The sequence below is a fragment of the Portunus trituberculatus genome, chromosome 40 (assembly GCF_017591435.1).
Source record: "Portunus trituberculatus isolate SZX2019 chromosome 40, ASM1759143v1, whole genome shotgun sequence".
NCBI classification, from domain to species: domain Eukaryota; kingdom Metazoa; phylum Arthropoda; class Malacostraca; order Decapoda; family Portunidae; genus Portunus; species Portunus trituberculatus.
This window is the reverse complement of record NC_059294.1, coordinates 18,966,714-18,979,974: the sequence shown is the minus strand read 5'-3', so window position 1 is coordinate 18,979,974 and position 13,261 is coordinate 18,966,714. Positions and strand designations below refer to the sequence as shown.

General features: G+C 39.1%; 1 protein-coding gene across 5 annotated transcripts in view; it reads right to left on the bottom strand.

Moving 5' to 3' along the window:
• LOC123516005 (ATP-binding cassette sub-family C member 4-like) overlaps nt 1–13,261 on the bottom strand; it is a 222,798-nt gene that overhangs the window by 85,117 nt on the left and 124,420 nt on the right. For all 5 annotated transcript variants that reach the window (XM_045274990.1, XM_045274992.1, XM_045274989.1 and 2 more), the window contains 4 exons: nt 11,351–11,534; nt 10,751–10,892; nt 10,528–10,616; nt 7,072–7,256 (listed from right to left, as the gene is read on the bottom strand). In XM_045274990.1, the coding sequence (XP_045130925.1) occupies nt 7,072–7,256; nt 10,528–10,616; nt 10,751–10,892; nt 11,351–11,534 (600 nt within the window). The remainder of the gene's footprint in view (nt 1–7,071; nt 7,257–10,527; nt 10,617–10,750; nt 10,893–11,350; nt 11,535–13,261) is intronic.

Genomic DNA, 13,261 nt, shown 5'->3' with positions numbered 1-13,261 from the left:
CCGTTTGTATGAGAAATGGGTGGCACTGAAAAAGAACAAGAACAGAGCAACAGCGACCCAAAAGGCGAATGAGCGAAAGTTCGTTGACTCGCTCGAAAATCTTTTCGACATTGCTCACGCAAATGCGATGTCGATGATCACGCTGGAAGAAGATCGGGAGTTTTTGAAGGCTCAGAGGGAGGAAGGAAGGCGAGGGTCGATGATTTCAAGGGACATGTCCCTGGCAAAGCAAGAGTCTCGACGCAAGAAACGAAAAGAAGAGGAGCAACGCCGTGTGACAAAGGCTCTTCAAGAGCAAGAGAAGGTGGATGAAACGGCCGAACTTTCATCGAGCTCAAGTTCAACGTGCTCCCCAAAACGACCATTTGATGAAGGCGCTGGTCCATCTGCGTCCCAGATGCCCCCGTCTAAGCGTCCGCGATCATCGAAGAAGGTACTGGACAGTCACTTGTCTGCCGCATTGGATCGGACCTTGACTTCCGACCGTGACGCAGTTCACCTCGTCAGTGCTGCTGCTCGAAGCCTCGGACACGATCCCAACCAACTCGTGATAAATCGTGAGTCCTTCCGACGGGATCGGCGAAAATTCCGCTGTAGCGGCTGCGGAGATCAAGAAATCCTTCAAGCCGTCCGTTCCGCTCACTGTTCATTGGGATGGTAAGATCATCCCCACAGCGGATGGAGGCCCAGCCGTCGACCGTCTTCCAGTACTGGTTTCCGGAGACGGAGTGGAAAAGCTCCTCGCTGTGCCTAGTCTCCCCAATGGAACCGGACAGGCCGCTGCTCACGCCATTATAACAACACTCGAAGATTGGGGAGTTGAGAATCGGGTGGTTGCTCTCTCCTTGACACCACCGCTTCTAACACTGGTTTGGCAGCAGGGCATGTTCCATTGTAGAGCAACGACTAGGGCGTGATGTCCTCCACCTTGCCTGTCGCCACCACATTTACGAATTAATCTGTGAGAAAGCGTTCTTCACTTGCTTTGGACCTCTAGCGGTCCTGAAATTCAACTTTTCAAAAGGTTCAAAGGAAAGTGGGAATACTTGGACAGGACGACACCGAAGGCAATGGAGATGGACAAAATGTCACAAAACCTCCGTGAGCGACGTGATGATCTGTTGGTGGAGTTTCAGCGCCTCCTCGACGGGCAGCACCCACGAGACGATTACCGTGAGTTACTTGAACTTTCAATCATCGTCCTTGGTGGCCAGCCGAAGCGAGGCATCCGTATCACCCGCCCTGGTGCTCTACATCGTTCACGATGGATGGCAAAAATAATTTATGCGGTGAAGGTGTTCTTGTTCCGTGACCAAAATAAATTCCAGCTAACACGAGCGGAGCATTCAAGGATCAAGCGGTTCGTAGAGTTCAGCGTCTCCACCTATGTGGCCCCCTGGTACAAGGCTCCATACCCAACGTCAGCTCCGGCTCAGGACCTAGCCCTACTGAAAAGCCTGCTGGCCTACCCGGATACGGATGTGACGAAAGCCACATCTGCGACATTGGGGCGCCACATGTGGTATTTAAGTGAGCGGTTGGTAGCTCTGGCGTTCTTTGACGACAACGTTAGCCTAGCGACAAAACGAGATATGGTGAAGGCCTCCAAGGAGCAAGAAGGTTCAGAGGACCCTCCACGTCGAGCCACAGTTGACACCAGAGAAGCCACCTTCACCAATAAGACTATCGCGGACTTTGTGACAACAGGATCAATGAAGCTGTTGCAGCTCATGAGCATCGATATGACCTTTCTCGCCAGTGACCCTGCTGCCTGGAACAAGGATCCGGCCTACTTGGATGCCCAACGCCGCATCAGAGCCCTTCGAGTTGTCAATGACTTCGCGGAGCGCGGAGTTGCTATGATGCAGACATATAACTTGGCCCTAACCAAGGATGAAGGACAAAAGCAGTATCTGTTACAAGTTGTAGAGGCGCACAAGGTCCTTCCCTACCGTCAGCAGGTCTTGCGAGACCCAAACTAGGCGACAATGAGTGGGAGATTGACGCCCATGACACCCCCGCCCTTTGAGCGGCTAATACTCATTACACAGAATGAGGGGGACATAGAAAGGAATGACCTTCAAGCTCGAACAATTGGTACTGAACATAGAACAATCGCCATATCCTAATATTTAAACACGGTAACTGAACACGAAACATATTTAACAAATATACGGGGAAAAAAATCAGAATAAATATCACAATTTTACACCTCACTGAGCGACCTCTAAATATCAATATTTTTAAAAAATATTTAATGCACGTCATTTTTGGTCGAAACCTCACAATTCGCCGCCGTCCCAGTAGAAATTCTAAAAAAAATTTTACACTAAAATAAGTGTCACCCTAATATATATATATATATATATATATATATATATATATATATATATATATATATATATATATATATATATATATATATATATATATATAGATATATATATATATATAGATATATATATATATATATATATAGATAGATAGATAGATAGATAGATAGATAGATAGATAGATAGATAGATAGATAGATAGATATATATATATATATATATATATATATATATATATATATATATATATATATATATATATATATATATATATATATATATATATATATATATATATATATATATATATATATATATATATATATATATATATATATATATATATATATATATATATATATATATATATATATATATATATATATATATATATATATATATATATATATATATATATATATATATATGGAAAACTACCAAGGGCAAAAAAATTAATATTAGAAAAATAAAAGGCCCACTGGAATTGTAGTCTTCATAAAAGGTTAAAAAGAATTAGTCAATATTCAGGGACAAATGTCTTGAGACCTCTCTCTTAATAGAAGTTAAGTCGTAGAAAGATGGAAATACAGAAACAGGCAGGGAGTTCCAGAGTTTACCAGTGAAAGGTATGAATGATTGAGAATACTGGTTAACTCTTGTATTAGAAGGATGGACAGAATAGGGATGAGAAGAAGAAAGCCTTGTGGAGCAAGGCTGCGGGAGGGAAGGCATGCAGTTAGCAAAATCAATAGAGCAGATAGCATGAAAATAGTGATAAAAGATAGACAGGGATACAACATTTTTGGCAGTGAGAAAGAGGCTGAAGACAGTCAGTCAGAAGAGGAGAGTTGATGAGACGAAAAGCTTTTGATTCCACCATATCTAATAAAACATGCAAAGAGTACTCCATACAAGTACGGATAAGGCCCTTGTACAGAGTTAGCAGTTGGAGGGGGGAGAAAAACTAGCGGAGACGCCAAAGAACGCCTAGCTTCATAAAAGCTGTCTCAGCAAGAGATGAGATGTGATGTTTCCAGTTTAGATTATGAATAAAGGACAGACCGAGCATATTTAGTGTGGAAGAGGGAGACAGTTGAGTGTCAATGAAGAAGAGGGGATAGTTGTCTGGAAGGTTGTGTCGAGTTGATAGATGCAGGAATTGAGTTTTTGAGGCATTGAAAATTACTAAGTTTTCTCTGCCCCAATCAGAAATCTTAGAGATATCAAAAGTCAGGCATTCTGTGTCATCTATGCATGATCTGTTGACTTCCTGAAGGGTTGGTTGTCTCCAAAAGGACGGAAAGATGTAGGGTGGTATCATCAGCGTAAGAGTGGATAGGGCAAGAAGTTTAGTTAAGAAGGTCATTAATGAATAATAAAAACAGTGAGTGATGGGACAGAACTCTGAGGAACACCACCGTTAATAGATTTAGGAGAAGAACAGTGGCCGTCTACCATAGCTGCAATAGAACGGTCAGAAAGGAAACTTGAGATAAAGTTGCAGAGAGAAGGATAGAAACTGTAGGAGGGCAATTTTGAAATCAAAGCTTTGTGCCAGACTCTATCAAAAGCTTTTGATATGTCTAATGCGACAGCAAAAGTTTCACCGAAATCTCTAAAAGAGGATAACCAAGACTCAGTAAGAAACACAGGAGATCACCAGTAGAGTGACCTTGATGGAAGCCATACTGGCGATCAGATAGAAGATTGTGAAGTGACATGTTTAAGAACCTTTCTATTGAGGATAAATTCAAAAATTTTAGACAAGCAAGAGATTAAAGTTATAGGACAGTAGTTTGAGGGATTAGAACGGTCATCCTTTTTAGGAACAGGCTGAATGTAGGCAAACTTACAGCAAGAAGGAAATGTAGAAGTCGATAGGCGTAGTTGAAAGAGTTTGGCCAGGCAAGGTGCAAGCACAGAAGCACAGTTTTTGAGAACAACAGGAGGGACCCCATCAGGTCCATAAGCTTTCTGAGGGTTTAGGCCAGAGAGGGCATGGAAAACATCATTTTGAAGAATTTTGATTGAAGACATGAAATAGTCAGAGGGGGAAGGAGAGGGAGGGACAAGCCCAGAATCATCCAAGGTGGAGTTTTTAGCAGAGGTTTGTGAGAAAAGTTAGCTTTAGAGCCAGAAGAAATGGGAGTGGTGCCATTAGGATGAAATAAAGGAGGGAAAGATGAAGAAGTAAAGTTATTGGAGATGTTTTTGGCCAGATGCCAGAAATTACGAGGGGAGTTAGAGTTTGAAAGATTTTGACATTTTCTATTTATGAAGGAGTGTTTTGCAAGTTGATGAACACACTTGGCATGATTCTGGGCAGAAATATAAAATGAATGAGATTCAGGAGATGGAAGGCTGAAGTACCTTTTGTGGGCAACCTCTCTATCATGTATAGCATGAGAACAGACTGTGTTAAACCAAGGTTTAGGTTTAAATTGAGAAAAAGAATGAGGAATGTACACCTCCATGCCAGACACTATCACCTGTTATGCATTCAGCATACAGAGATGGGTCTCTGACATGGAAACAGTAATCATTCCAGGGAAAATCAGCATAATACCTCCTCAGGTCCCCCCATCTGGCAGAGATAAAATTCCAGAGGTACCTCCACTTTAGGGGGATCCTGAGGAGGGATTGGAGAAATAGAACAAGATACAGAAATGAGATTGTGATCAGGAGGGGCCCAATGGTGAAGACAGGGTAACAGCATAAGCTGAAGGATTTGTTCTCCCTGAGAAGGTAAAATTTCACCACCTGTGACACACCATTAGCCTCCATGGTTTACCAATACTGCTCACTACAGCCACCACATTTGTGTAGTGGTCTTAGACCACTAAAATAGCATGGCAGAAGTAATAGGTATAACAATTAGGACCAATGCGAAGGAAAAGAGAAGAATCACATTAACATATGTGCCTCTGAAGACTAATACATGGGACCTAAAAAAACACAATATGATGAAAAAAAAAAAGTATTGAAGTGCTTAGACAACATGATACAGAAGGATAATAAAATACTATCAGTTGGAGACATTAACAGCAAAAATGTAAACTGGGTTGTGGTTGTGGAGTGAGGAAATGCTACAGCTGGCAAAGGTGAGTATATTAGACCAATGGGTGGATGAATTCACAAGATAAAGGGGAAAGGAGGAACCATCTGTGGTAGACTTGGTCTTCCTAAAGAAACCAGAACACAGTCCAAACATTAAATACTTATATCCCATGTGGTACTGGAAGTAGAACTATAGGACAATGAGGTTTTAACATACAAGGAGAATCACATAAATTAATTATGCCAAAACAAATTTTGCAGATTCTTTGAGAGCAGTGAATGGAAAGCACTTATGGAGGACAGGACAGAACAAAAAAAATACAAAATATTTCTAGAAAATACAAAGAAGAGTTCAGAAATATGTTCCTTTCTATAAAATAAGGAAGAACAAACAAAATTGATGCAATGCCAGATGTATAGAAGCCAAGAAGATCATGGATATAGCTTGGAGGAAACTGAAGAAGCAGCAAAATGAAAGCAATAGAGCACAACATAAAAAAGCAAGGAATGAGTGCATTACAATAGGAAGGGAGAAGAGAAAAAAAAAGGATGTAGTAGAGAAATGTGAAGAGGAGGTAAAATGGAAAGATGATGAACAGAGAGACCATTGACAGGTTGGTAAAGGAAGGAAAGATATCTGAAATAGCTGAAGGGATGAGTAAACTTATGAATGAAAGTTTCAAGTCTGTTTTGAATGTGGAGATGAAATTCACAGAACCAAACAATGAAGTGTACCAGGAGGGTTATGAGATGTCATGGTGAAACAGCACAAAATCAGTAAACTGCTAGAAAAGTATGATGTCACATAAAGAGATGGACTATGAAGAACTCATCAATGCTCTTCTGTTATTGTTGGATGATTCTGAAGAGGAAGACTGCCTAGTTAGCAAAGTAAGACAAAGGAGATGGGAGCACAAGCAACTACTCCTTGATAGGCTGCTAAGAGGAGCGCACAAGAATGCTATGGAGGTAGAAATAAGGACTCTTTCAAATACATGACCCCAGCCACTTTTCAGGAGCTATTGCAACAAGATGGTCTTCACATAGAAAAACGAGCCATGAAGTTCAGAGATCCTTGAAGAACTTGATCCATGTGCACCATGAAAAGACTACTCTAGTACTGTGTATCTACCAAGGGCCTGTGCAGGTGCTTGGTGTTTGGCGTGTCTGCATTTTGAGATTCATCAAACAATAGTGGATATCTCAAACTTTAGGAAAATATATTTCAACATTTATCATGACAATATTATCTTATTTCTTTCAGTGTAAAAATTCTTAAATTTAATGTTTTCATGACATCAAGAATAGGCAACAATACTCCCAATAGTTAGTACTGCAGTCAGCACGGAGGATCCTGTTTCCCATCTACCTCACCACTTGTGATGTCGCAGACTGTGACATAGTGAAACATGCAAAAACATTGGTTCTTCACCTACGAAACTGACAATCAGGAGCCCCAGGATGCAACTACAATCTTCACAACTACCAGCACATTACAAGTCATCACATAACCATCCAATGACCAACATCACCTTGACGATGTTGTCGAATAAACAATGAATGAACCAAACCAACCTTCAATTCATGAATCCCCAGTTACATTAATCACACAACATAAAATACATAACAAAATTGATGAGTTCCATTATCAAATTACTTAATTCTTAACATACTACCTTACCAGTATGAGAGGAAATAATCTGATCCTAGAATAATGATTAGCACAATGGAATTCATGGGCAGGAAGAAGATAAGGAAGGGCCAGCCAAAACCAGCCTTAAAATATCCAATGAAGGAAGTGGCCTTGACTGATCCACTAATTCTGGCCTCTTCATCATACTTAATTTCCTTATTTGAGTCATCAATCTGAAATGAATGATGAAACTGTGTAAGCAAAGTATTGTCATTGAGATAGGAGTGAATAAATATATCCATTTGTAACTACACTAAAAGTCCAGTAATACACACACACCAATAATGTAATTCAAAATTCCTAATACATAGTTCAAATTTTCTAGGAATGGGAGAAAAAAATGTTTATTTCTGGCCAAAAGTAGATCCTTGCACAAATTCAAACAAGGTACCAGAAGCACCCTAGCAGCAAGGGTTTTCAAGGAACAAGTTCCTTGGGCTGGCAAAATCTTCAGAACCAGTTCCATGAGGAATTGACAGCGTGCAGCTAGTGAATACCAGAGTCTCAGAACTGCTAGTGCATTGCTTCACAACGTTTCAGGAAAGTACATATCCCATCTTCAGGTACAAAAGGGGGCTGTAAAACCACAAGTAAAAAGTTAAAAAATGACCAGACGCAGTGGTCCTACTACTTGTTCTTCCAACAGGTAAGTGGGGAGGGCAACTGGCTTACCAGTATTTATAGGCTCCTACTCACTAAATGGCAAAATCTAATTGGTTCACTAAGAATTTCCTATCCAATACAAAATATAGTACAAAAATCTAATCTGTCATAGCTAATGCACAAAAAGAAAAAAATTTAAAGGTATGATGTACAACAGTTAGTCTATTACAGAAATATTTTAGCCTGAACAAAATACTCAATGCTAATTGGTTGAAATGTGTACTTTGTTTCAACCAATTAGCATTGAGTATTTTGTTCAGGCTAAAATATTTCTGTAATAGACTAACTGTTGTACATCATACCTTTAAATTTTTTTCTTTTTGTGCATTAGCTATGACAGATTAGATTTTTGTACTATATTTTGTATTGGATAGGAAATTCTTAGTGAACCAATTAGATTTTGCCATTTAGTGAGTAGGAGCCTATAAATACTGGTAAGACAGTTGCCTCCCACTTACCTGTTGGAGGAACAAGTAGTAGGACCACTGCCTGGTCATTTTTAACTTTTACTTGTGGTTTTACAGCCCCTTTGTACCTGAAGATGGGATATGTACTTTCCAAACGTTGTGAAGTGGATATAATGAAGATAACCGTCCTTTTGTGGGTCTTCTCTCTCCTGTATCGTGTATGCTTTAGACGCCCTATATATATATATATATATATATATATATATATATATATATATATATATATATATATATATATATATATATTTACGTTATGGCCTATAGTGCCTGTAGGCATAAACAATATTGAAAGAAAAAAAAAGAAAAAGAAAAAAAGGGTCCCACTGGAACCGAAGGCCCCTTAAAAGATCAGAAAGAATCAGCTGAAATCCTGGGACAAATGTCTTGACACCTCTCTCTCTTAAAAGAAGTCAAGTCATAGGAAGATGGAAATACAGAAGTAGGTAGGGAGTTCCAGAGTTTACTAGTGAAAGGTATGAATGAGAGAGTTGGACAGAATAACGATGAGAGGAAGAAGAAAGGCTTGTGCAGTGAGGCCGCTGGAGGACGGTAGGCATGCAGTTAGCAAGATCAGTAGAGCAGCTAGCATGAAAATAGAGATAAAAGATAGAAAGGTATACAACATTTTGGCAATGAGAAAGAGGCTGAAGACAGTCAATCAGAGGAGGGAAGTTGATGAGGCGAAAAGCTTTTGATTCCACCCTGTCTAATAAGGCTGTATGAATGGAAGCCCCCAAAAACATGTGAAGAGTACTCCATACAAGGATGGCCCTTGTACAGTGTTAACAGTTGGAGGGGCGAGAAAAATTGGCAAAGATGCCGAAGAATGCCTAACTTCATAGAAGCTGTTTTAGCAAGAGATGAGATATTAAGTTTCCAGTTAGCATTATGAGTAAATGACAGACTGAGGATATTTAGTGTGGAAGAGGGAGACAGCTGAGTGTCATTGAAGAAGAGGGGAAAGTTGTCTGGAAGGTTGTTTCGAGTTGATAGATGGAGGAATTGAGTTTTGGGGTTATTGAAAACTACTAAGTTTTCTCTACCCCAATCAGAAATCTTAGAGAGATCAGAAATCAGGCATTCTGTGGCATCCCTGCATGAACTATTGACTTCCTGAAGGGTTGGTTGTCTCTGAAAGGACGTGGAAAGATGTAGGGTGGTATCATCAGTGTAGGAGTGGATAGGGCAAGAAGTTTGGTTAGGTTCATTAATGAATAACAGAAAGAATATAAGTGGGAAGCGCTGTTAAGCTTCTGCCAATTAGTGGCGCAGGCAATTTTATTTATAGTGGTAACCATATTAGGACCTATATCACTACCCAAGTGCATCTTTGGTGTTACCACCTAAAACCTGGCTATCATGGCAACATGTAACTTTAAACCAATAGACAAATGGCATAGCTTCAAAGTGGTATGTGGTAGGATTTGAACCTATGCGTGGACGTCTGCCTAATCCCATGCTCACCATATATACATATATATAAAACTTGTCTTAATTTTTTATTACCTACTACTTTATCAATTAGATATAGTGTTTTCTGGGATACATCTGAATAATTCAACACACTGGTGGTCCCCTGCTTTATGGATTAACACACAGGTAACTCTTGATTTACAAGTGTTTAATTTACGCGTTTTTGTTAATATGCGACCAAAAAATATTATATGTAATTAATTAAATTTGCACGATCAGTTTGCTTATACGCGATTTGGCTCAACCGCATTTTCAAACTGAGCGCCAGATGCAATTTCAAACTGCATACCAGAGAGTGGACAGCGACTGCGAGTGCTTGTGATGGGTGAAGACATTGGCATCCTATGTTTACTTTTTTACTAGTGTTTACTTTTATACTGTGGGTTACTTTTGATATGTGAATTTTTTATAAAGTGGAGAAGCTCAGAGGAAGATGGTGACTGACTGTGGTGTGAGTGGTGAAGGCAGTGACGCAGTGAGTGTAGTGTTTACATATTCTTTGTTTTGTTGTTTTCTCTTTATTATTTTTTGCTTTCTCTTATTATTTCTTGCTTTCCCTCTTACTTCAAATACACTTCTAGTATTTAGAATGTTAAATAATAAAAACATGTTAATTTAGCCAAATAAATAGAGTATTTTGTATGATTTTTTTTTGGACTATATCCTGCATCCCCCCTATTATCTATTGTTTCTTAAGAGAATTACCAGTTTGATTTATGTGATGCCTCTTGGAACGCATCTATCGTGTAAATCGAGTTACCTGTACTTTTACTGTACAGGATGGCAATAAATAAATGCCCATGTTAAGAAATCCTTAAGGTAGAAGATTTGTTCATCTTACCTGTTTGGAACCTTCATGATGTATACCATTGGTCATAGGAGTTGTTAAGTTCTGTTTCTGCTCTGCACTGTTGGTAATTATCTTTTGACCTGAGTTGAAGATATAATTAGCCATGAAATAACCTTTTCATTTTTTAGTGATAAATGTACTACTGTGCTATCTTTTTCATTTTGTGTTGTCTACACTGGCCATAGGAAATTACATATATGTAAATATAACTCACTTTCAATGCAATCATTGCCTTGCTTGAACTTTGCAACTCCTTCAGATAATGTTGAAGTATTCTCCTTTTTCTTTATCAAAGATCTGATGTCAATGCCACCATTCACCAGTTGTGTATATGCCCCATATGCATGCGTGTGTCCCTGCAATATTGAATTTCAAGTTATCATAGCCAGACAAATCCTGCTACAATAACTTAGCTCTTCCTGAGTGACATGCATAAAGTAGTGTAATGTGAATGTTCTAAAATATCAACAATGCTCCTTCTGATCTTCTCTCTCACTTTTTTCTGTTTTATAATACAGAAAGAACTTGTACTAAAACCAGTCTCTGACTTATTAAATATTAATTTACCAAAAAAATGTCAAGATTTAACTAATATCTGCTAACTCTTCTCATAACATCATATATCGAGACAAGTATCTAAAATTATAATTCTTCATCGTATCATCACCTTCTTCAGGCAATGGCAATCTTTTCTGAAACATCTTGTATTATATCCTGACAGCAAAATCTTTTACAAATAATTTTCCCACAAACCTTCCATGACTTATGCAGTGAATCTGTCTACATTAGCACTGACAATATAAATAACTAGTACCTCTCTCAAGATGAGGATCTTGGAGGCTTCTTTGAGATACTGGATCTGGTGAGTCACCAAGATCCTTACTTTGTCCCTCAAGTACTTCATAATGCACTGATCAAAAATATGATGACCCACACAGGTATCAACAGCACTCAGTGGATCATCCAGCAGGTATATATCTGCATCATTATATATGGCTCTGGAAAACAAAGCATCATCATTACTAGCCATCATTGCTTTTAATGTTATCATGATTACCATCATACCAACCTATGATTGTCCCTTCTAAGAACTCTTAAAAGATTGGTTATAAAGGAGCATTCTTAGCTCAATTTCTAGAAAGTCTGCTTCTCACAACTTTTTATTATTTCATTCCTAACATTTATTCGATGCCAAAGTGAAAGGATATAAACAAAATAATTCTTGAGATAAAACAGCTAGTGCTATCACTACATGATCATAAGAATTCCTAAATTTCTGTACAGTAGAATCTCGAATCTCAATCATAATTAAGACCAAAAATACTGATTGAGACTCATAATACCAAGATGCAAAGTTAACCTCTTATGGGGAAAATACTACTAGGACCAAAGCCCTGCCACCTATACCTATATCAATTCTGATAACTTTCTAGCTCATGCTTAAAGTTTCATACAATATACATTACAGTTTATAAAATAAAACTCAATAAGTTACAAAAGTTTATCTTAGTTTTCTATAGTGTATTTGTTAATTTTTTTTCATGACACTTTGTTGTGATTCTTCTTGTTCCTATTCATCCCTAGACCCATCTATTGCTGAATGGCATCCAGGCAGCCAAGTAAATGATCTTGACCACATGTTGGGTTTGAACAGCTGATGAGTGGCTGGTGCATAGGATGTTCCCCCTGCATCCTTAGCCCACCCACCCATTTCCCCATCCTTTGTTTGGGACAGTAAATCAGAGATGCTGTAGATATTATTCATTGAACAAAGTAAGTTTTAATAAACAAAAAAAGGAGAGAGGCCACAGACCCCCGTGAGAAGTTTTTACTTTTTCAACATTATCCCTCTACTATGGGGGGATGTGTATCACCAGTGAGCTTCTGTAAGGAATGAGTGACGTCATAGCCCTGATAGTGGTGTTTCTCAGGGTTCTATCCTGTCACCCACTCTCTATTATTCATTAATGATCTTTTTAACCAAACTTCTTGCCCTATCCACTCCTAGGCTGATGATACCACCCTACATCTTTCCACGTCCTTTCAGAGAAGACCAACCCTTCAGGAAGTCAACAGATCACACAGGAATGCCACAGAACACCTGACTTCCAATCCTTCTAAGATTTCTGATTGGGGCAGAGAAAATCTAGAAGCTTTCAATGCCTCAAAAATTCAATTCCTCCATCTATGAACACAACCTTCCAGACAACTATCCCCTCTTCTTCTATGACACTCAACTGTCTCCCTCTTCCACACTGAATATCCTCGGTCTTTACTCACAATCTTAATTGGAAACTTCACATCTCATCTCTTAATAAACAGCTTCTAAGAAGACAGGCATTCTGTGGCATCTCTGCCAGTTTTTCTCGCTCCTCCAACTGCTTACTCTGTACAAGGGCCTTATCCACCCCTGTATGGAGTACTATTTGCATGTTGTGGGGGGAGGGGGGTTCCACTCACAAAGTTTTATTAGATGGGGTGGAATCAAAAGTTTTTCATCTCATCAACTCCCCTTCTCTGACTAACTGTCTTCAGCCTCTATCTCACCACCGAAATGTTGCATCTCTTTCTATCTTTTATCACTATTTTCATGCTAACTGTTCTACTGATCTTGCTAACTGCATGCCTCCCCTCCTCCTGCGGCCTCGCTGCACAAGACTTTCTTCTTCCTCTCATCCCTTTTCTGTCCAACTCTCAATCATTCATATCTTTCACTGGTAAACTC